At 39.9% G+C, this 22,366-nt stretch overlaps 1 protein-coding gene across 18 annotated transcripts in view; it reads left to right on the forward strand.

Moving 5' to 3' along the window:
• The window catches only part of PKHD1 (PKHD1 ciliary IPT domain containing fibrocystin/polyductin), a 471,129-nt gene that overhangs the window by 121,310 nt on the left and 327,453 nt on the right, over positions 1 to 22,366 (forward strand). For all 18 annotated transcript variants that reach the window (XM_059938510.1, XM_059938512.1, XM_059938518.1 and 15 more), the window contains one exon: positions 15,299 to 15,455. In XM_059938510.1, coding sequence (XP_059794493.1) covers positions 15,299 to 15,455 — 157 coding nt within the window. The remainder of the gene's footprint in view (positions 1 to 15,298; positions 15,456 to 22,366) is intronic.

Genomic DNA, 22,366 nt, shown 5'->3' on the forward strand with positions numbered 1-22,366 from the left:
TAGCTTGATGCTTCTTTAGCCTGGGAGCTAAATGCAATCAACTTTTGTTTGTTTCTGTAAAAAAAAATTTTTTTTTTGCCCTTGAGGAGATCATTATTTCTACTGTATGAAGATGGTAGCCCAAACATTAAAAGTAATTAGAGCAGATGGCAGTGAATACGGCTTTTGTAAAGTACACTGATGCTTACAAACCAGTTTTCATTCTCTAGGCTTCCTCTTTTTCTCTCTGCCACCACGTATTCATTTTGCTTCCCTTCAGGTATAAAGGGGAGGGAAAAAGAAAAGGAGGAAAAAAAAAGCTTCCCCTGGTACATGAAACTGAGGAGCTGTCAAAGGTTCATAGCAGGGAAAGTGAGCTCCCGTGTATTCAATCACTGAAATTAAGTGTTTTCTAAGGCGGTGCAGTCGCGGGTCCATTGCATGGGGAAATAACACGCTGTAGTCCATCACTTAAAATGTTAACCTTGTCTCTTACTAGTGACTGGGAACAGAAAAACACACTCTGCGCTTGCTGGTTAAATGGCAGTGTGTCAGCTCTGCAGAAAAGGCTCTGCAGAAAAGGCTAGCGTGTATCTGTCAGTTTTCCGATTTGACTGTATATGTGTATGTGTGCACGGCCGGGTGACACACACACACACACACGCACCCTCACTTCCACTTGCCTTTATGTAGCCTTCAGAGACCTGGCTTATTGCTCACTGGAAAATGAGGAGAATTGAACCAGTTTTCAGTATTTCAATATATAGCCTTTTGCTTGCCAGTCCGCAGACTCTTAGGTAGTTGTATTATAATTATTTATTTTTAATCATAGAAAGTTCTATTTTGAATATATTTCAGTATTGATGGAATGTAGTTGTAGCGTACTAAGCATATTATAGGTACTTGGACAATATCAGTTCTTACTCTTATACTGATTGTATAAATTATAATATACCAGGAGTAAGCAAATTTTTTCTATAAAGAGCCAGGTAGGATATTTTAGCTTTGGTGGGCCATAGAGTCTCTGTCACAAATGGAAAGCAGCCTTCAACAATATGTTGAAGTGAATGGTCGAACCGATGTTCCAATAAAACTTTATTGATCAATACAATGGGTGGGTCAGATTTCGGCTGTAGTTTGCTGACCCTGTTACAGACTACTGAATATTTTACTTGATCCTTTTCTCTATGACATGTGGAGAACTTGAAGTCTTCAGGCAGTGGGAAACGTCAATGAATGTCCTGCTGCTTCAGCAGGAAGACTGAAGAGCTGTGCAGCCTTCCTGCCTGTGGGCCCGGCTGCCCTCTCTGGGCTCCTTGCTGAGCCTGTAGCATTTCACACATCTCGTTTCTCAGGGCACCTCTGGCTCGCACTCCACCCACCTCTGCTCCCATCCTTTATCGGAGGGGCTGGCCCCTGATCACTGCGTATGAAATAGCTCCTCCCACTCTGACACTTGTGCTCCACTTCCCCCTGCTTTCTCTTCTCAGAGCACATTATTTGTTTTATTTATTTAACTTTATCTCCCTAAGATAGAAGCTCCCTGAGATCAGGGATTTGTTTTATCTTGTGCTCAATAAATATTTGTTGAATCCAGAGCTCCATCTGCTCCATAGTTCCAGGCAAGGAGGCTGAAAAGTGTCTGGGATGACTGAGAAAATACCTGTTTCTTAAAAATTTTATTGAGGTATAGTTGATTTACAATGTGGTGTTAATTTACGCTGCACAGCAAAGTGATTTAGTTATGCATATATAGATAATGTATATATGTATGTACATATGTATTACATAAGTGTAATGTATATATGTATTATACTGTTAAGTGCACTCAAAAATGTTAGTCATTATGAGTAAATTTTAAAATTTCACATTAAAAAATTTAAAGTATAGAGGGTGATGCATAGGTTTTTCAGTTGTGAGGATTAGTGATACCAGAAGTCAAATGTCTAGCACTGTGCCTGGGACATTGGAGGCGCTGGGTCGTGGAATGATCTTCAGGCTTATAATTCAGAAGAGACATTATTTGAGGAGATTTGAAACTTTGAATGGAAGAGAAGATGAGGAAAGTTTTGGCAAATTTGTTCTGTTTGCAGACTGTACTTGTTCCTGAAGCTCAAGAGTGCTAAAATAACTTACATGGATGAAGCACTGAGCTAACATCAATATTCTTAGAGAAATCATGGCATATAGGATGTGCACAGAAGGGAGAGAGAAGCTAGTGAACTGCCTGATTTTCTAACAGGGACAAAGCATAAAATGTGAATTGGGCCGGTGTGGCTGGCAGGAGGCGTTACTGACATTTCCGTGAGTAGTCAATGTGCCAGGCAGCAGAGGGGGACTTTCTCATGTTATCTCATCATCGTGAAGGGTTTATAGGCACCGAGAAAAGAAAGTGATCACTTAGAGCCAGCATGAGCCCAGTAAGAACAAATTATGCCAAACTAATTTAATTTCCTTTTTGTTCCCTAAGGAGTTATTGGATTAGAGGTCAGGGGCTCTATTCGTAATCCTGGATTTGTAGATGGTTGACTTTTCGTACAATGAGCATTTTTGGGTTTCATAATCAGCTGCAATAATCTCAGCCTGTGTTAATTCATGTGTAGTGTCCAGACTGAAAAAAAGAAAAGTAATTAATGCACAGGCTTTCATCTGTAAGGTGGTCTCTACCAGAGTTAGCCATCTAATTTTCTGAATTCACATAGTACCTTGCTTATGCCTTTAATTATTGAATTAATCACACTTTATATTAATTACCTGGCTATTTGTCTTTTCTTCAGGGATAACATGAGCACCTTAAGAACAAGGATGAAGTTACATGTATCTAAAAGAAATAGCTTTGCACTAGCTCATACAGGAAAGGTTTAGGATTTTAACTGGCCAACGTGCTAAATATCACCCAACATTATAATACAATTATGAAAATAGCCAAGACTCTATTGTTTAATAAATGGTGTGAAGACATTTCATTATATTTGGGGTGGGGGGGAACAAAGCAAGATAAAAAATAAGGAAAAATAGAAAACTTCCCACCAACGTAAATTCTAAATTAGTTGAGGATTAACATGCGAATATAAAACCCTACAAATCAAGAAGAACATATAAGTGCTATTTGTGTCAGAATGAAAGAAGGGAGTCTTATGTGTAAAAGAATGGAGGATGTTACCAAAAAAAGATCAATACATTTGGTTTCATAAGAATTAAAAACATTTCTATGTAAAAGAGCACTGAAAAAAGTAAAAAAAATTGCAGTGTCATATCAAATTATTTTAGTTATTAAAACTGTACTTTGAATTATGGCATAGTGATTATGAGCCCACATAAGAGTTGACTATTCATTCAAACACTTTTTTTGGGGTACCGACCATGTGGCCAGGCATTGTTGTAGGTATTGGGATACAGCAGAAAACCAAGAAACTCTCATGAAGCTTACATTCCACTGGGACTTGACTGACTATAAACAATACACAATGTTTCAGTGATGATAAGTTCTTTGGAGAAAACAGAGCAGTGTAAAGGGTGGAGAGAGCGTTGGTGACAGGGACCTGTCTTTTCCTATTTCCAGGGCTTGTTTGCTGAAGCAGGCATTCTGGGGAGGTGTCAAAATAGTTCCTCCTTGTCTTTGTCATCTAGGAGACACTGACTAGAAAGATCCCCACACTCTACCTTCTCCACAGCCCTGGCTTAACACAGATGCTTGCAAATAGGTCTTTGCTTTGCCTGGTGTTCCACCTTGCTGATCAATGCTTTCTTTCAAGATAACTCTGGTGGTACTGCAAGTACATTTAAGGTGACACGTAAGATTTGCAGACACTGCACATTCCTGAAGTTCAGAGAAGTGCTGACAAGCTATAAGACGAAAACAAATTGCATAAGCTTCTAGCTGAGCCAGGAAAGTTTTTGCTTGTGTTTTGTTTTGTTTTTTGGTTTCTGTTTTGGTTTATTTGGGGCTGTATGTTCTAAGGTAAAAATGAGGGCGTGTTCTGGATAGTTCCCAAATCTCTATTTTTACTCCACCCCCATATGCCCATAGGGAGATGATTTTCTTCATCTGCAGAATGGGAATGAGTGATTTGTTTATCTTGAAGAAGAAAACTAGAGCTAAAGGCTGAACACCTTGGGGACTATGGTGGAAAGACCTGTTATTTGGTGAAAGTGAAACTTGCGTCGACCTGGGAGCTGGGTTGGTGATGCAGAGCATGGCTTGCACCAAAACACTACATTGGTATCAACTGAGAGGCTTTCGAATATATGGACAAGAAGTCTTTTTAGTGATGCTGTCAGCATTCTTTTTTGCTTGATTGGATCAAATTGAAGGAACTGAAGGATAAAGATGTTGGAAAGTGGGCCACCTCCTCTGTCTCATGGGGTTATTGCTCTAGGAGGCCTGTGGAATAGAATTATACTACCATTGTGTCAACTATGAAAATGTAGAGCTACAATTCTTATGGCAGCGCACATGTAACCATGAATTCCCTGACAACTTGAAATCATGGAGATATTTGACTCTTCTACTTCCCTAGGTGCTGTCGGACAGTTGAGGATGCATTAATTTTTTAGGAAAAAATTTTGCTAAAAGTTTAGGAATTTTTTACTTTTAGTATTTAGTCACTGTTTTGTAATAGGCATGAATCATTGATACATTTTATATAATTTCAAGATACCTTTATTATGATAAGGAAAAGCTCTGGGCAGAGGGAAGCTTAGATCTTTTGAAATTTAATGCTTAACATTGATAACCATTTGTAAAGTACCACATTCAATAAAGAGGCTTAAGGTGAAAGAAAAAATCAGTGGAGGATTTCATAGGGAGATTGAATCTGAGTCTCTGGTTTTAATTTTGATACATTTACCCTTGTTTGGTTTTTAAGTTTACATAGAGTTTGAAAACACAGAAAGGAGTGGGAAAGGATGTGGGCCAAACTCAATGGATCAAGAGACCTAGGGAACATAACATTTTAAAGTAATTTTGGACCTTATCACTTATTTGCTCACCTATTGTATCAAGAAGGCATGTATGCTTATGTGTGTGTGTGATATCTATAAATGCGTGTGGAATTTGCAGGTGGATGATTCACTTAAGAAATCATTTCATCAATTTTTATTTTCCACTTAACTATGTGTCAGACACTTTTTAGGGGGTTGGGGATATAGCAATGACCAAAACAAAGTCCCTGTTTTTCATTTGAGTAATATGCTCAATGGATGATAAATACACAAGGCATGATATGGTCTAGTACAAGGATGAAGCAGTATTAGGGTGAAGGAGTGATGGGACATAGCATTTTAATAAGGAGACAGAGAAGGAAGTGTTGTTTGAGCAGAGACCTGAATGAAGTAAGAGAGTGTGCCTTGCAGATACTTTGGCCAAGAGCATCCCAAGAGAGGCCATGTGAGTGAGAAGACCCGAGGTAGGAACTTGCTTGACTGGGTCCAGGCTGTCTTCACCTCCACGGCCTTTAACACAACCTTTAAACTCTTTGAGCCTTTGTTTACTCAGCTGTAAAGAGGTTATAACAATATTTGACCTTCCCACCTGCTGGGTTGGGGCTAAGTATAGCAATTTTCTTTTTTTTAACATCTTTATTGGAGTATAATTGCTTTACATTGTTGTGTTAGTTGATCCTGTATAACAAAGTGAATCAGCTTTATGTATACATATATCCCCATTACCCTCCCTCTTGTGTCTCCCTCCCACCCTCCCTATCCCGCCCCTCTAAGTGGTCAAAAAGCACTGAGCTGATCTCCCTGTGCTATGCTGCTGCTTCCCACTAGCTATCTATTTTACATTTGGTGTTGTATATATGTCAATGCTACTCTCTCACTTCGTCCAAGCTTACCCTTCCCCCTACCTGTGTCCTCAAGTCCATTCTCTATGCCTGCGTCTTTATTCCTGTCCTGCCACTATGTTCTTCAGAACCATTTTTTTTTTTAGATTCCATATATATGTGTTAGCATATGGTATTTGTTTTTCTCTTTCTGACTTACTTCAGTCTGTATGACAGACTCTAGGTCCATCCACCTGACTACAAATAACTCCAATTTCGTTCCTGAGTAAAATTCCATTGTATATATGTGCCACATCTTCTATATCCATTCATCTGTTGATGGACACTTAGGTCGCTTCCATGTCCTGGCTGTTGTAAATTGTGCTTCAATGAACATTGCGGTACATGACTCTTTTTGAATTATGGTTTTTTCAGTGTATATGCCCAGTAGTGGGATTGCTGGGTCATATGGTAGTTCTATTTTTAGTTTTTTAAGGAACCTCCACACTGTTCTCCATAGTGACTGTATCAATTTACATTCCCACCAGCTGCTGCACCAACAGTGCAAGAGGGTTCCCTTTTCAGCACACCCTCTCCAGCATTTCTTGTTTGTAGATTTTTTGATGATGGCCATTCTAACTGGTGTGAGGTGATACCTCATTGTAGTTTTGATTTGCATTTCTCTAATGATTAGTGATGTTGAGCATCCTTTCATGTGTTTGTTGGCAATCTGTATATCTTCTTTGGAGAAATGTCTATTTAGGTTTTCTGCCCATTTTTTGTTTGGGTTGTTTATTTTTTTGATATTGAGCTGCATAAGCTGCTTGTATATTTTGGAGATTAATCCTTTGTCAGTTGCTTCGTTTGCAAATATTTTCTCCCATTCTGAGGGTTGTCTTTTGGTCTTGTTTATGGTTTCCTTTGCTGTGTAAAAGCTTTTAAGTTTCATTAGGTCCCATTTGTTTATTTTTGTTTTTATTTCCATTTCTCTAGGAGGTGGGTCAAAAAGGATCTTGCTGTGATTTATGTCATAGAGTGTTCTGCCTATGTTTTCCTCTAAGAGTTTGATAGTGTCTGGCCTTACACTTAGGTCTTTAATCCATTTTGAGTTTATTTTTGTGTATGGTGTTAGGGAGTGTTTTAATTTCTTTCTTTTACATGTTGCTGTCCAGTTTTCCTAGCACCATTTATTGAAGAGGCTGTCTTTTCTGCATTGTATATTCTTGCCTCCTTTATCAAAGATAAGGTGACCATATGTGTGTGGGTTTACCTCTGGGCTTTCTATCCTGTTCCATTGATCTATATTTCTGTTTTTGTTCCAGTACCGTACTGTCTTGATTACTGTAGCTTTGCAGTATAGTCTGAAGTCAGGGAGCCTGATTCCTCCAGCTCCGTTTTTCTTTCTCGCGATTGCTTTGGCTATTTGGGGTCTTTTGTGTTTCCATACAAATTGTGAAATTTTTTGTTCTAGTTCTGTGAAAAATGCCATTGGTAGTTTGATAGGGATTGTGTTGAATCTGTAGATTGCTTTGGGTAGTATAGTCATTTTCACAATGTTGATTCTTCCAATCCAAGAACATGGTATATCTCTCCATCTGTTTGTATCATATTAATTTCTTTCATCAGTGTCTTATAGTTTTCTGCATACAGGTCTTTTGTCTCCTTAGGTAGGTTTATTCCTAGGTATTTTATTCTTTTTGTTGCAGTGGTTAATGGGAGGGTTTTCTTAATTTCTCTTTCAGATTTTTCATCATAAGTATATGGGAATGCCAGAGATTTCTGTGCATTAATTTTGTATCCTGCTACTTTACAAAATTCATTGATTAGCTCTAGTAGTTTTCTGGTGGGATCTTTAGGATTCTCTATATATAGTATCATGTCATCTGCAAACAGTGACAGCTTTACTTCTTCTTTTCCGAGTTGGATTCCTTCTATTTCTTTTTCTTCTCTGATTGCTGTGGCTAAAACTTCCAAAACTATGCTGAATAACAGTGGTGAGAGTGGGCAACCTTGTCTTGTTCCTGATCTTAGTGGAAATGGTTTCAGTTTTTCCCCATTGAGAATGATGTTGGCGTGGGTTTGTCATACATGGCCTTTATTATGTTGAGGTCAGTTCCCTCTATGCCTACTTTCTGGAGAGTTTTTTTTAACACAAATGGGTGTTGAATTTGTTGAAAGCTTTTTCTGCATCTATTGAGATTACCATATGATTTTTCTCCTTCAGTTTGTTAATATGGTGTCTCACATTGATTGATTTGCATATATTGAAGAATCCTTGCATTCCTGGGATAAACCCCACTTGATCATGGTGTATGATCCTTTGAATGTTCTTCTGGATTCTGTTTGTTAGTATTTTGTTGAGGCTTTTTACATCTATGTTCATCAGTGATACTGGCCTGTAGTTTTCTCTTTTGTGGGTGACATCTTTGTCTGGTTTTGGTATCAGGGCGATGGTGGCCTCGTAGAATGAGTTTGGGAGTGTTCCTCCCTCTGCTACATTTTGGAAGATTTTGAGAAGGATGGGTGTTAGCTCTTCTCTAAATGTTTGATAGAATTCACCTGTGAAGCCATCTGGTCCTGGGCTTTTGTTTGTTGGAAGATTTTTAATCACAGTTTCAATTTTCGTGCTTGTGATTGGTCTGTTTATATTTTCTATTCCTTCCTGGTTCAATCTCAGAAGGTTGTGCTTTTCTAAGAATTTGTCCATTTCTTCCAGGTTGTCCATTTTATTGGCATATAGTTGCTTGTAGTAATCTCTCATGATCCTTTGTATATCTGCAGTGTCAGTTGTTACTTCTCCTTTTTCATTTCTGATTCTACTGATTTGAGTCTTCTCCCTTTTTTTCTTGATGAGTCTGGCTAATGGTTTATGAATTTTGTTTATGTTCTCAAAGAAGCAGCTTTTAGTTTTATTGATCTTTGCTATCATTTCCTTCATTTCTTTTTCATTTATTTCTGATCTGATCTTTATGATTTCTTTCCTTCTGCTAACTTTGGGTTTTTTTGTTCTTCTTTCTCTAATTGCTTTAGGTGTAAGGTTAGGTTGCTTGAGATTTTTCTTGTTTCTTGAGGTAGGATTATATTGCTATAAACTTCCCTCTTAGAACTGCTTTTGCTGCATCCCATAGGTTTTGGGCCATCTTGTTTTCATTGTCACTTGTTTCTAGGTATTTTTTGATTTCCTCAGTGATCTCTTTGTTATTTAGTAGTGTATTGTTTAGCCTCCATGGGTTTGTATTTTTTACAGTTTTTTTCCTGTAATTGATATCTAGTCTCATAGCGTTGTAGTCAGAAAAGATACTTGATACGATTTCAATTTTCTTAAATTACCGAGGCTTGATTTGTGACCCAAGGTATGATCTGTCCTGGAGAATGTTCCATGAGCACTTGAGAAGAAAGTGTATTCTGTTGTTTTTGGATGGACTGTCCTATAAATATCAATTAAGTCCATCTTGTTTAATGTGTCATTTAAAGCTTGTGTTTCCTTATTTATTTTCATTTTGGTGGCCCATTGGTGAAAGTGGGGTGTTAAAGTCCCCTACTATGGTTGTGTTACTGTCGATTTCCCCTTTTATGGCTGTTAGCATTTGCCTTATGTATTGAGGTGCTCCTATGTTGGGTGCATAAATATTTACAATTGTTATATCTCCTTCTTGGATTGATCCCTTGATCATTATGTAGTGTCCTTCTTTGTCTCTTGTAATAGTCTTTGTTTTAAAGTCTGTTTTGTCTGATATAAGAATTGCTCCTCCAGGTTTCTCATGATTTCCATTTGCATGGAATATCTTTTTCCATCCCCTCACTTTCAGTCTATATGTGTCCCTAGGTCTGAACTGGGTCTCTTGTAGACAGCATTTATACGGGTCTTGTTTTTGTATCCATTCAGCCCGTCTATGTCTTTTGGTTGGAGCGTTTAATCCCTTTACATTTAAGGTAATTATTGAGATGTATGTTCCTATTACCATTTTCTTAATTGTTTTGGGTTTGTTTTTGTAGGTCTTTTCCTTCTCTTGTTTTTTTCTGCCTAGAGAAGTTCCTTAGCAGTTGTTTTAAAGCTGGTTTGGTGGTGCTGAATTCTCTTAGCTTTTGCTTGTCTGTAAATGTTTTAATTTCTCCGTCGAATGTGAATGAGATCCTTGCTGTGTAGAGTAATCTTGGTTGTAGGTTTTTCCTTTCATCACTGTAAATATATCCTGCCACTCTCTTCTGGCTTTCAGAGTTTCTGCTGAAAGATCAGCTGTTAACCTGATGGGGATTCCCTTGTATGTTATTTGTTGTTTTTCCCTTGCTGCTTTTAATATTTTTTCTTTGTATTTAATTTTTGATAGTTTGATTAATATGTGTCTTGGCATGTTTCTCCCTGGATTTATCCTGTATGGGACTCTCTGCACTTCCTGGACTTGATTGAATATTTCCTTTCCCATATTAGGGAAGTTTTCAACTATAATCTCTTCAAATATTTTCTCAGTCCCTTTCTTTTTCTCTTCTTCTTCTGGGACCCCTATAATTCGAATGTTGGTGCGATTAATGTTGTCCCAGAGTTCTCTGAGACTGTCCTCAATTCTTTTCATTCTTTTTCTTTATTCTGCTCTGTGGTAGTTATTTCCACTATTTTATCTTCCAGGTCACTTATCTGTTCTTCTGCCTCAGTTATTCTGCTATTGATTCCTTCTAGAGAATTTTTAATTTCATTTATTGTGTTGTTCATCATTGTTTGCTTGCTCTTTAGTTCTTCTAGGTCCCTGTTAAATGTTTCTTGTATTTTTTCCATTCTATTTCCAAGATTTTGCATCATCTTTACTATCATTGCTCTGAATTCTTTTTCAGGTAGACTGCCTATTTCCTCTTCATTTGTTTGGTCTGGTGGGTTTTTACCTTGCTCCTTCATCTGCTGCGGATTTCTCTGTCTTCTCATTTTCCTTAACTTACTGTGTTTGGAGTCTCCTTTTTGCAGGCTGCAGGTTCATAGTTCCCATTGTTTTTGGTGTCTGCCCCCAGTGGGTAAGGTTGGTTCAGTGGATTGTGTAGGTGTCCTGGTGGAGGGGCCTGGTGCCTGTGTTCTGGTGGATGAGGCTGGATCTTGTCTTTCTGGTGGGCAGGACTGTGTCCGGTGGTGTGTTTTGGGGTGTCTGTGAACTTAGTATGATTTTAGGCAGCCTCTGTGCTAATGGGTTGCGTTGTGTTCTTGTCTTGCTAGTTGTTTGGCATGGGGTATCCAGCACTGGAGCTTGCTGGTTGTTGAGTGGAGCAGGGCCGTAGCGTTGAGTTGGAGATCTCTGGGAGAGCTCTTGCTGACTGATATTACGTGGGGCCGGGATGTCTCTGGTGGACTAGTGTCCTGACCTCAGGTCTCCCTCCTCAGAGTCCCAGTCCTGACACCTGACTGGAGCACCAAGACCCTGTTAGCCACACAGCTCAGAAGAAAAGGGAGAAAAAAAAGAAAGAAAGAAAAATAAAATAAAATAAATAAAGTTATTAAAATAAAAAATTAAAAAATATATTAAAATAAAAAAGTAATAAAAAAAAAGTAAAAAATAAAAAAAGAGAGCAACCAAACTAATAAACAAATCTACCAATGATAACAAGCACTAAAAACTAAACTAAGATAAACATATAAATCAGAATCTAGTCAGTTACATACAGCAAACCCCACGTCTACAGTTGCTCTCAAAGTGCACTGCCTCAATTTTGGGATGATTCGTTGTCTATTCAGGTATTCCACAGATGCTGGGTACATCAAGTTGATTGTGGAGATTTAATCCACTGCTCCTGAGGCTGTTGGGAGAGATTTCCCTTTCTCTTCTTTGTTCACACAACTCCTGGTGTTCAGCTTTGGATTTGGCTCTGGCTCTGCCTCTGCGTGTAGGTCACCCTCTGGCATCTGTTCTTCACCCAGACAGGAGGGGGTTAAAGGAGCGGGTGATTAGGGGACTCTGGGTCATTCAGGCCAGGGGCAGGGAAGGGTACGGAATACGGGGTGAGCCTGTGGTGGCAGAGGCCAGCATGATGTTGCAGCAGCCTGAGGCGTGCCGTGTGTTCTCCCGGGGAAGTTGTCCCTGGATCACGGGACCCTGGCAGTGGTGGGCTGCACCGGCTCCCGGGAGGGGCGGTGTGGATAGTGACCTGTGCTCACACACAGGCTCCTTGGTGGCTGCAGCAGCAGACTTAGCATCTCACGCCCGCCTCTGGTGACCACACTGATAGCCACAGCTCCTGCCCATCTCTGGAGCCCGTTTAGGTGGTGCTCTGAATCTCCTCTCCTCGCACACCCAGAAACAATGGTCTCTTGCCTCTTAGGCAGTTCCAGACTTTTTCCCGGAATCCCTCCCATTTAGCTGTGGTGCACTAGCCCCCTTCAGGCTGTGTTCATGCAGCCAACCCCAGTCCTCTCCCCGGGATTTGACCTCTGAAGCTTGAGCCTCAGCTCCCAGCCCCCACCTGCCCCAGAGGGTGAGCAGACAAGCCTCTCGGGCTGGTTAGTGCTGGTCAGCACTGATCCTCTGTGTGGGAATCTCTCCGCTTTGCCCTCTGCGCCCCTGTTGCTGCGCTCTCCTCCACGGCTCCGAAGCTTCACCCCCCCACCCCCTGTTTCCACCAGTGAAGGGGCTCCCTAGTGTGTGGAAACCTTTCCTCCTTCACAGCTCCCTCCCAGAGGTGCAAGTCCCATCCATATTCTTTTGTCTCTGTTTTTTCTTTTTTCTTTTGCCCTACCCAGGTACGTGGGGAGTTTCTTGCCTTTTGGGAAGTCTGAGGTCTTCTGCCAGCATTCTGTAGGTGTTCTGTAGGAGTTGTTCCACAGGTACATGTATTTTTGATGTATTTGTGGGAAGGAAGGTGATCTCCACGTCTAACTCCTCCGCCATCTTGAAGGTCCTGAGTAGGGCAATTTTCAAAGGCTTTTCGACCAGGCCAAGATGATAGAACACAGGGAAGGCAACCAATGATACACACAGCTGCTTCCGAACCAGAGAGAAAGTCTTTAAAGTTCCCTCAGAGCTAAGATGACAGGTATCAGTGCTAACCTTGAGGTTTGAAAGGTTCTCAAGTTAATTACGGGAAGACATCATGGAATGGTCCTCCTCTGACTTCCTTTTACCTAATCAATGTCTAGTTGTTCCAGATCTTCCCATTGTGAGGGTCATGAGCCCAGGTTTTTTGTGTAGTTCTGTAGCTGGGCTTGGATCTGAACACGAGGCTCACGTCTCAGAAAAAGTCAAGCTGCTGAAGCTGCTGAATTCTTCACTCCTCCTCATGGCTCATCCACACACCCTTGCTAGCCTTCCCTGGGCTTCAGGGGCTGGTGTGAAGGGAGCCTCCCAGTTCCTTTTTTGGATCTATCTCCCTCTTCTCTAGCCCTTGCCTTGAATTGGTCCTCAAAATTTGATGCAGAAGTGCCATCAAGGAGATGATTAAAATGACAGATCCCTGGTCCCACCTCCTGAGCGTTTTTTTAAAAAATTGAAGTATAGTTGATTTACTATGTTGTGTTAGTTTCAAGTGTACAGCAAAGTAATTCGGATATATATATATATATATATATATTCTTTTTCAGATTCTTTTCCATTATAGGTTTTTACAAGATACTGAATATAGTTCCCTGTGCTATATAGTAGGTCCTTGTTGTTTATTTGTTTTATATATAGTAGTGTGTATTTGTTAATTCCAATCTCCTAATTGATCCCTCCTCCTGAGCTTTTGGTGCCATCCTGGTGACATTGAGAGAATCTGCACCTTAAACAGCTCTAGGCTGAGAAACCCTGTCTGAAACATCATCTTTAAAATAAAGGGATAGGATTTCTCTAGAGTCCTTTCCATCTCTGACCTTCTAGAAATCCAAGCTTTTTCACATGTCTTGTCTTAGTGACTCAGGGCTGACTTACAGATAATCTGGTTCACCTTCTCTGGAGTTGTCTTTACCATCTTTTGGTCTTTTCCATCTTGTCACCACTTTATTCCACTCCAGTTTCCTCCTATTGGCCCCCCTTTTTCTTTGTGGATTCTGCAGAAGTGAATTAAAGGATTATAGGAAGGTAGAATGTCTAGTTGTATGAGGATCCCTTTCTGTAATTTTACCTCCCCATGCCTAGCTTCAGTGTGAAATAGGTAGAGAGCTAAACTTCTGTCCCACTTTTTGAGTCATTGGATGGTCATCCTGTGGTCATGGTTCATACAGCTCACAATGATGCTTGGGTACCACACGTTCTTTTTTTCCTGGGACTGCTTATCACTGTGCCTGATGCCTTTCCATCTCTTAAATTGGGATGAGTCACTGACTTATTTCTCCTTTATAGATGCAGAAAATGAAAAGATCCTGCTTTTCCTTATCCCCAAGTCTTGTTGGTGATCGGGTTCAGTATATAACTCAGGACTAGTGAGCTGGGGTTCAGTACACCTGGAAAATCTACTGACTTCTGGCAACACATTTGTCCATTTTCTCTCTCAGAAGTACTCCAGGGCACTGTTCTCTGTGGAGGTGCAGTTATTGGTATTATAAACATGCCTCCCCTTCTTCACGATCTTCTCCCATCTGCCTCAAACATCTCACAAGAGGACTTTCTAGGCAGTTGTTTTATAGGAACTGGGGCTTCACTTTAGGTTGGCATCTGTGTGGGAAGAAGAACTGTGGGGAGAGAGTCATACACATGTCATCTGTATGACCTTGAGCTAATCACCTTGTCCAAGAGGACTTCATTACATTTGTCAGAATTACAGTTCCATAGCTGCACAGGACATTTAAACCTGTTCTCCGCCTCTTGCATGAGCCAGATACTGCTTTCTGTGATTTTCACATCCTTGGTTTGAAAACCACGTGAGTTCAATGTGACTGTAAATTAACAGGAAGCCAGAAGGTCTGAGAGGGAGACAGCAGGGGGTGAAGGGTGCTTCCTCCTCTAGGCTCTTCACAGTCCCGCTCCTGGCACCTCCCTCAAAGGTTCTGGGTTGTCATCTGAAGTCAGCTGGCACTTTTCCTGTGCACAAACTTTGCCAGCGTGGAGGCACCAAACACAGAGGGAAAGGCATCAGTAATATCAAAAGAGGCAGGGTGGGAGGATGGATCTGAACACGTGGAGAGAGGAATGTTCCTATAAAACAGGGACACTTGGCAGCAGAGCCAGTGAAAAATGGTACCAATTATATAAAGCAAAATGCCACACATCAAGCAGAATGTTTTAATTCTCTCTATTCCTGGCTATTTATGACTTTTTGTCCAAGACTCAATACACGTCTGTAAAAATAAAAAATGGAATCGACCCCATCTGTTAGGTAGAAGGCGGCCTGTGCTGGGGAAAAAAAGGTAAGAAAGTATTAGCAGCATATCGTTGGAGAATTCCAGAGGCTGAACACAGAAGAACTTTGAGTACGACTTTGCCCCTTCCGTATTTTCCCTTTTTTGAGTTAGTTGTACGAGGGTGACTAATTTTATGGAGATGTTTAAAATTATATTTAAATTAATTTGAATTTAAGGAGTTTCTGTTCTGATGGATCACCCAGACTATCCTGCTTGAAAACAAAACAAAACAAAACAAAACAAAATAACCAAACCTGTTTTCCAGGGCAACTTTCCCTTTCAGTTCTGCCGGAGGTGGTCCAGGGCTCACAGCTGGTTTCCCGAGAGACTGCCACAAGAGGGCGACAACGTCACGGTAGAGAAAGGCCAGCTGCTCCTGTTGGACACCAACACCAGCATCCTCAACTTCCTGCACGTAAAAGGTTTGCGGAGTTTGGAGATGGGGGTGGCGTTATTATATATGATTTTATCATTTTAGGGGCAGAAGGAAGGGGAACTTTTTGGATAAGTTCCAGCACTTGGTTGACAATTTATTCTCGGACCAAACTGAGATTTCCCTATGAAAGGAAGAAGTGGTCAGAAGGTCAGACTCTTAAAAGCACAGAGCTTGATTATTTTAAGTTTTCAGATGCAAGAGGGTGAACAGTGTTCTCCAAGAATATGCTTCTTTATTCAAGTCCTTTGTGTTCATGCTTGTCCCTGGCAGCACTCACAATATAGCAGGAGGCTCTGAAATCAGTTAATGCTGCTGCCTTTGAAATTCCCTGCCAAGAAAGCAATGCCTTCCTGCTTTTACCCTGTTGTGGTTTTGACTTCCTTGTCCCGTGGAAAGTCATATAAATAGGCTTCCTTATTGCAAAACCGGCCACATAGCTCTAGGGTCTGGGAATTTGGGAGAGACTGAGAATTCAAATTTTAACCCCTCCCCCTCATTACCAAGTGACTAAGTCAGTTTTTTCTACCTCCTCGTGAGTTTGTTTCCTTATCTGTTAAATGAGAATAAAAATCATTGCCTACTTCAGTGGCAGATAATAAGGAGTGGTTATCAAAGGGACTCTTGTTCACTGGCAAATGAAAATTACTTGGCAAATGTGATTAGTTATGGAGATCTATAAAACTGCACTAAAATACCATTCTGTACTATAAATATATTTAACATTTACAGGAGCATTTGTTCCTGTTAAAGTAAGCTTGTGGCTATATGAGGGAGAATAAAATATTTTGCAGAGGATAAACTGATGGAGTGTTACTACCCATCTCTTACAGGTGGACTTATTAGGAATTTTACATTCTTTATTCTACAAGCTTATTTTTTTTTCCTCTGGTAGCAAGAAGATTTCAGGCAAATCAATTAATTAGTACCCTTTAGGAAAAAGGTCTGTGAGCTTGAGCTCCTGACCGGTCTTTGTGGTGGTTGTGTGTGTGTGTAGCCAGTGGCTATGGGGAGTCCTGACTTATTGACAGCTAGCAGCTACCTAAGGACTGGCAATGACAAAGGGAAATTACAGACTTCAAGTCTCAGCTCAGAGAAAAGATGCTCTTTACAGGCCTTTAACTAGGATTCTCGCCACAGGAGTCAAATCCTGTTGGAGGATGGGATGCCCTTCAGGCGCTCAAGGGTCTTTGCCTGATATTGATACCATTTGGGAGAAGTTTTGCAGCTAAAAGACCTCAAACTCAGCCCATCTGAGTCTCTGGATATCCTAGTAGTTCCAGGTAAATGTTCCAGCAAGGAATGGTGTTTGTCGATAGGGCCAGAGACTGAAGATGGAGAAGAGGCATCAGAGGAGAACAGAGGGCAAGGGAAAGGCAGAGGTATGTGGATACACACCTGGCTTCCACTCTTGGAGATTTCGAGATCCTAGTGACCCAGATACTTGTCCCAAGCTGTCACCTTTCAGTGGTGGTTATTCCTAAATGTTCCTGGTTCAGGCAATACTTCACTCTCATTATTTAGAATAAGTGACTAGGTTTAGAAGCGCTAACCCTCATCGCATGGAGAGGGAAAGTCTGTTATGTGAAGGATCCCCCCCATTGGTAGGATTGTGAGGATAAGTGGTGGACACCCGTTTCTGTACAAACAGGAGTTGTTGGTAGGGAGCAGGGTTGCCTAGAGTGAAAGTAAGATTTTAATCACAGAGATATGGGTCATAGCTTCTAGAAAGTATGAGAACTGGGAAAGGACACAGATGAAATTTGGTTCAACAGATGACTTGTGAATGCTTATTAAGTGGCCTAGGCACTCTGTGTGAGACACAAGAAGAAGTGAAGAATAATGCTTAACATGAATAATGTGCATTACTACTAAAGAAAAAGTAATTAGGGAGCAAATATAAAAGAGTAAAATGTCTAGTTCTAAAACATGTGATGTAGGAGGTAAGGCAGAATGTAGACAGAAGTAATCCGAGTGTCCGGGATGTAAGATTAGAGTTGGATAGTGGAGAGGAGGTGAAGAGCATGTACTTTGTACCTGAGACAAGTTTTGATCGTGTAGACGTCAATATACACACAGATTCAACGTGGGAGGAATTTCCCCATCTCACTTAATAGCCAGTGGCTCAGGCCAGAAATCTTGGTGGCACCCTAGATATCTTTCTTTTTCTTATATTCCATGACCAATCCATCAGTGAATCTTATTGGCTGAATCTTCAACGTGTGTCCCATTAGTACCAACCTAGTGCTATTCAACCTAACTTTTGGCCGGGACCATTTCAAACAACTTCTTAACTGGTTCCCATGTTTCTAATTTCTTTGTCTTCTTTAGTAGCAGAACCCCAGTTTTTATTTGGGGCAGCAGTGTACCCAGCTAAAATGCTATATTTCCTCATCTCCTTTGTAGGTAGACATAGCCTGTGGCTAAGAGCTGGCCAGTGCTATGTAAGGGGAAGAGTGGTACAGGACATCTAGGACATTTCCTAAAGTAGAGATGGCTTAGTAGGAGGCATGCCCTATTTGTCCCTCTTTCTTTCTCCTCCCTGCTTCCTGGAATGTAAATGTGATAGCTACATTTTCAACTGCCATCTTGGACCATGAGTTGACTTGCTAAGAATGGGAAAACAGGGAATTCCCTGGAGGTCCAGTGGTTAAGAATCTATGATTCCACTGCAAGGGCATGGGAACTAAGAGCCCACATGCCCCTTGCTGTGGCCAAAAAAAAGAATGAAGAAACAGAAGAATGGAAGAAACCCGGGACTCTGATGTCATACTAGCATGGCACCTGGGGCTGCCCACCTTCTGAGTTGTCATACTAGCATGGCACCTGGGGCTGCCCACCTCTGAAGTACTTTTTGTGATAGAAAAATATACCTTCATGTGTTTAAGTCATTGGTATTTGACTTCTGTGCTATATGCTAAAATAACCCCCAATAATTTATTGTCCACGCCCTTTAAAATATGTCAGATCTTATTACTTCTTTTCTCAACCACCCCTACCCCAATGGCTTCTCACCTCACTAGGAATAAGGTTCACACCATTATTAAACTTCTGATCCCTTCATTGACCTTGCCTTCCTCATTCACTCTGCTCCAGCTCTTCTGTGAATATACCAGTGACACACCTGCCTCACGGCCTTTGCACATAATGCCCTTTGCCTGGAATATTCTTCCTCCAGATATTCATGTGGCTAGCTCACTTATTTCATTCTCTCTTTGAGAAAATGTCAACTTATTAGAGAGGACTTGCCATCTTTTCTAAAATTATAACAATCCTATTAGTCCATCCATTTATTTTGCTTTACTTTTCTTCATATCACTTATCACTACATGAGATACTATAATTTACTTGTTTATTTACAGTTCATTTCCTCTGCTACGATAAGCTCAAAAAGGCAGAGAACTTCCATCAATTATTTACTGCTGTCTCTTCAGTGTCTAGGACCGTGCCTGACTCATGATGTGGGCTCAAAGTACATGTGTTGATTTTTGAATGGGTGGACAAGTAAAATGGTGCAGAATTCAGATCCCGGATGAAATTTAAGAAGTATAAATTTTAAGTTCTTCCTCTCTTAAATATCACTTTTCTCAACTAATTTGCTTTTACTATCCTTAGTTGTGCTCACTGATATCTATCTATATACGTATGTACACACATAAATACATAAATTTACATATATTCACATACATACACATGTATACACATCTACACATCTACATAAAAAAGTATATCTTTATGAATTAGAAATATAAAATCCATGCTAAGTTATTTTTTTGTTTGTTTCTAAAAGACATATGAAGAAGGCTTTCGCTGGGGAAGAACCCCAGCTCTCAACTGTCTGGTTGATATGGTGTAGCTCTCAACCCCTAATGTCTTCTCTTGGTCTATAATAGGTGTGAAAGTACTTGAAGGACAATAAAAATCTATTCAAATATAAGATTGAATTGTTATCATCATCATCAATAACAGCAATTCACTCTCTGAGTATCTGTTACTGTCTTTTTCATACCCATTCATGGTATCAGAAAAATAGCTGTGTGAAATTTTCTTTATTTTTTGATACCATCTATGGGATGAAACAAGGCATGAAAAATTTCAAGCCAAAAAATAATTTATTCAAAAGACTTTTTTTTTTTTTTTTGATGTGGACCATTTTTAAAGTCTTTATTGAATTTGTTACAATATTGCTTCTGTTTTATGTTTTGGTGTTTTGGCCATGAGGCATGTGGGATCTTAGTTCCCCAACCAGGGATCAAACCCGCACCCCCTGCATTGGAAGGTGAAGTCTTAATCACTGCACCATCAGGGAAGTCCCTATTCAAAAGATTTTAACGAACAAGATATAAAGTATTATAGTGGAAGTACTTTCTCAGCCATTTCCACAGTATTATGAAGAAAACATTCCACATGAAGTATGTACACAGTTTGAAAGGATTAGTGCTAAATAGAAGTGAAACTAGATCACCTAAGAACTACATTTGGAACTACTTTATGAAGATATTGCATCCTCCATATTTTTTCCATTCATGGAAACCAGGATCCCAATATATACAGGGACCAGGCTCCTCCATCAGGAGGAGTTCAACAGTTCTACATATGGCCCTTGAGAGTTCTGAACTCTCTGTGCCTTACTTATGTTTCCATGTATAAAATAGAACACACTTTTTTTTCTTACAAGTAAAACTTATAGTAGAAAGGAGGATTATAAATTTCTTTGAGGCAATTGGGAAATGGCACCCAAAGACTAAGTTTTCACCGTTATTTATGCTGCTGTATGTACTGATTCCTGAACTTTTTGGAAAAAATGGCACATTATTTTGTGACCCTGATAAGAGCTTCAGCTATATCTCTTATGATTTCATCTTAATTAGCAAAAGACCTAGAACTTTTGTCCAGTTACCATTTCTATTTGTTCCCTCCATTCCTCCTTCTCTCTTTTTTTTTTTTTTAAATTATTTTTTAGGAGGTACTGTTAAACACAAAAGAGAATTAACCCCATCAATTAATACTAATGAGCTGGGATGGAAATAGGCATATTGCCTTGATTTAGTTAATTATATTTTTCATTCTTTTATGTTAAGATGCCCAACGGCCATAGGCATCACTGAATTAAAATTTATTATTTTATTCCAGGTAATTATGATGAGCCATAATAACAGAGACGGAACGTTACCCTCTTGTGTGCACTATTATGGATTCTGGTCAAGGATCTTGGGCTTGTGGTCTGTAGCTGGGGAAGCATCCATATTTTCTGAATGAAGCAGTGACTCTCTGTCCTGGTGGTCAACCAGCTTGATGTGAAGTGGTCTAGATCTGATGACTAATAAAGGGGAGGATGAACTCTAGAAACCCCTCTTCCCTTGGTGTTGGGCTTTCAAGAGGAAGATATTTTGTAGTTTCTTATTACTCACAGTGCCTTCATTTTACAAGGCTTGAGCAGAAACTTCTGCTGTTTAATAGTGCATTGGCTTCCTTTCATGTGATTTTCTATTTCTTGGTCTACTGGTGTATACCAAAGCAGTTAAATGCTTGGCAGGCTTTTGAGCCAGAAAGAACTGAGTCTGAATCTGGGCTCTGCTTCTTACCGGCTTTGTGACCTTGGGCAAGTTGCACAGCCTTTGTAAGCCTCAAGTTTCTCCTCTTTAGAGTAAGGCCTGTTTTAGTAATAGCAGCAGGGACAGCAATTGCTAACATTTACTGTTTGCTATTGTGTAGCCATACTACAATGTATCACCCAACTCCTATGGATGTTTTGGGTACTAAATGAAAGAATGTTTCTAAAGCCCTTAGTACAGGGTCTGGCCCAGCACAAGCATTCAGTTCATGTTAGTTGTTGTTTCTTTTGGATTGAAGGGAATAACAGAAGAGATGGCTGAATGTCAGGCCTAAGTTGCAATTTTATTTACAGCTAGTGGCTGCTTCTATATACAAAGGAAACTGGATTACTCAAAGAATTAGCTGGGCAATAAAGACCTCAGATGGCTTCTGCCTCTGTTATCTTCAGAATGCATATTGAAGTGTTTTTCTACAGCAAGAGAGGGAAGGATACAGAGGTGGAAGTAGCTGAGTTATCCACGAGGTTGCCTCCATTCTCCTTGGTATTTTGACTTTGTGGAAGCGTGTTTTTCTGCTGCAGTTGGGAATGTGGTCTCGTTTTCTCCAAACTCTTTCTTTTAGTTCACAGTTTTGAGGACACTCAGATCTTTTTAGTCTATTATACTGGCGATGTCTATAGTCTAGCAATGCATATTCTTGGTTTATTGAGATGAGCCATCTTTTCTTGACTGACTACTGGGTTCATTGTAGAGTTTCTTTTTTAAAAATTAAAAAAAAATTGTATTGCGGTATAAATGACATATATAAATTTCAGGTGTACAACATACTGATTTGGTATTTGTATATATTGCAAAATGATCACCACAATAGTCACCATAGATAGGTACAAAATTTTTTTTCTTTGTGTTGGGAACTTGCAAGATCCACTCTCTTAGCTACTTTCAAATATACAATACAGTATTATTAACTGTAGTCACCATGCTGTACATCACATCTCCAGGATGTATTCGTTTTATAACTAGAAGTGTGTACCTTTTGACCCCTTTCACCCATTTCACCTACCCCTCACCCATCCACGTCAGGCAACCACCAATCTGGTCTCAATATCTATGAGCTCAGATTTGTCTGTTTTTTGTTTGTTTCTTTGTTTTGTTTTGTTCTTTTCTTTATCTTCCACATATAAGTGAGATCAAATGGTATTTATCTTTTTCTGACTTATTTCACTTAGCCTTATGCCCTCAAGTTTCATCCCTGTTGTTGCAATGGAAAGATTTCATTCTATTTTATCACTAAACAATATTCCATTTTGTGTGTGTGTGTGTGTGTGTGTATATATATATATAT

The sequence above is a fragment of the Balaenoptera ricei genome, chromosome 11, assembly GCF_028023285.1.
Source record: "Balaenoptera ricei isolate mBalRic1 chromosome 11, mBalRic1.hap2, whole genome shotgun sequence".
Taxonomy (NCBI): domain Eukaryota; kingdom Metazoa; phylum Chordata; class Mammalia; order Artiodactyla; family Balaenopteridae; genus Balaenoptera; species Balaenoptera ricei.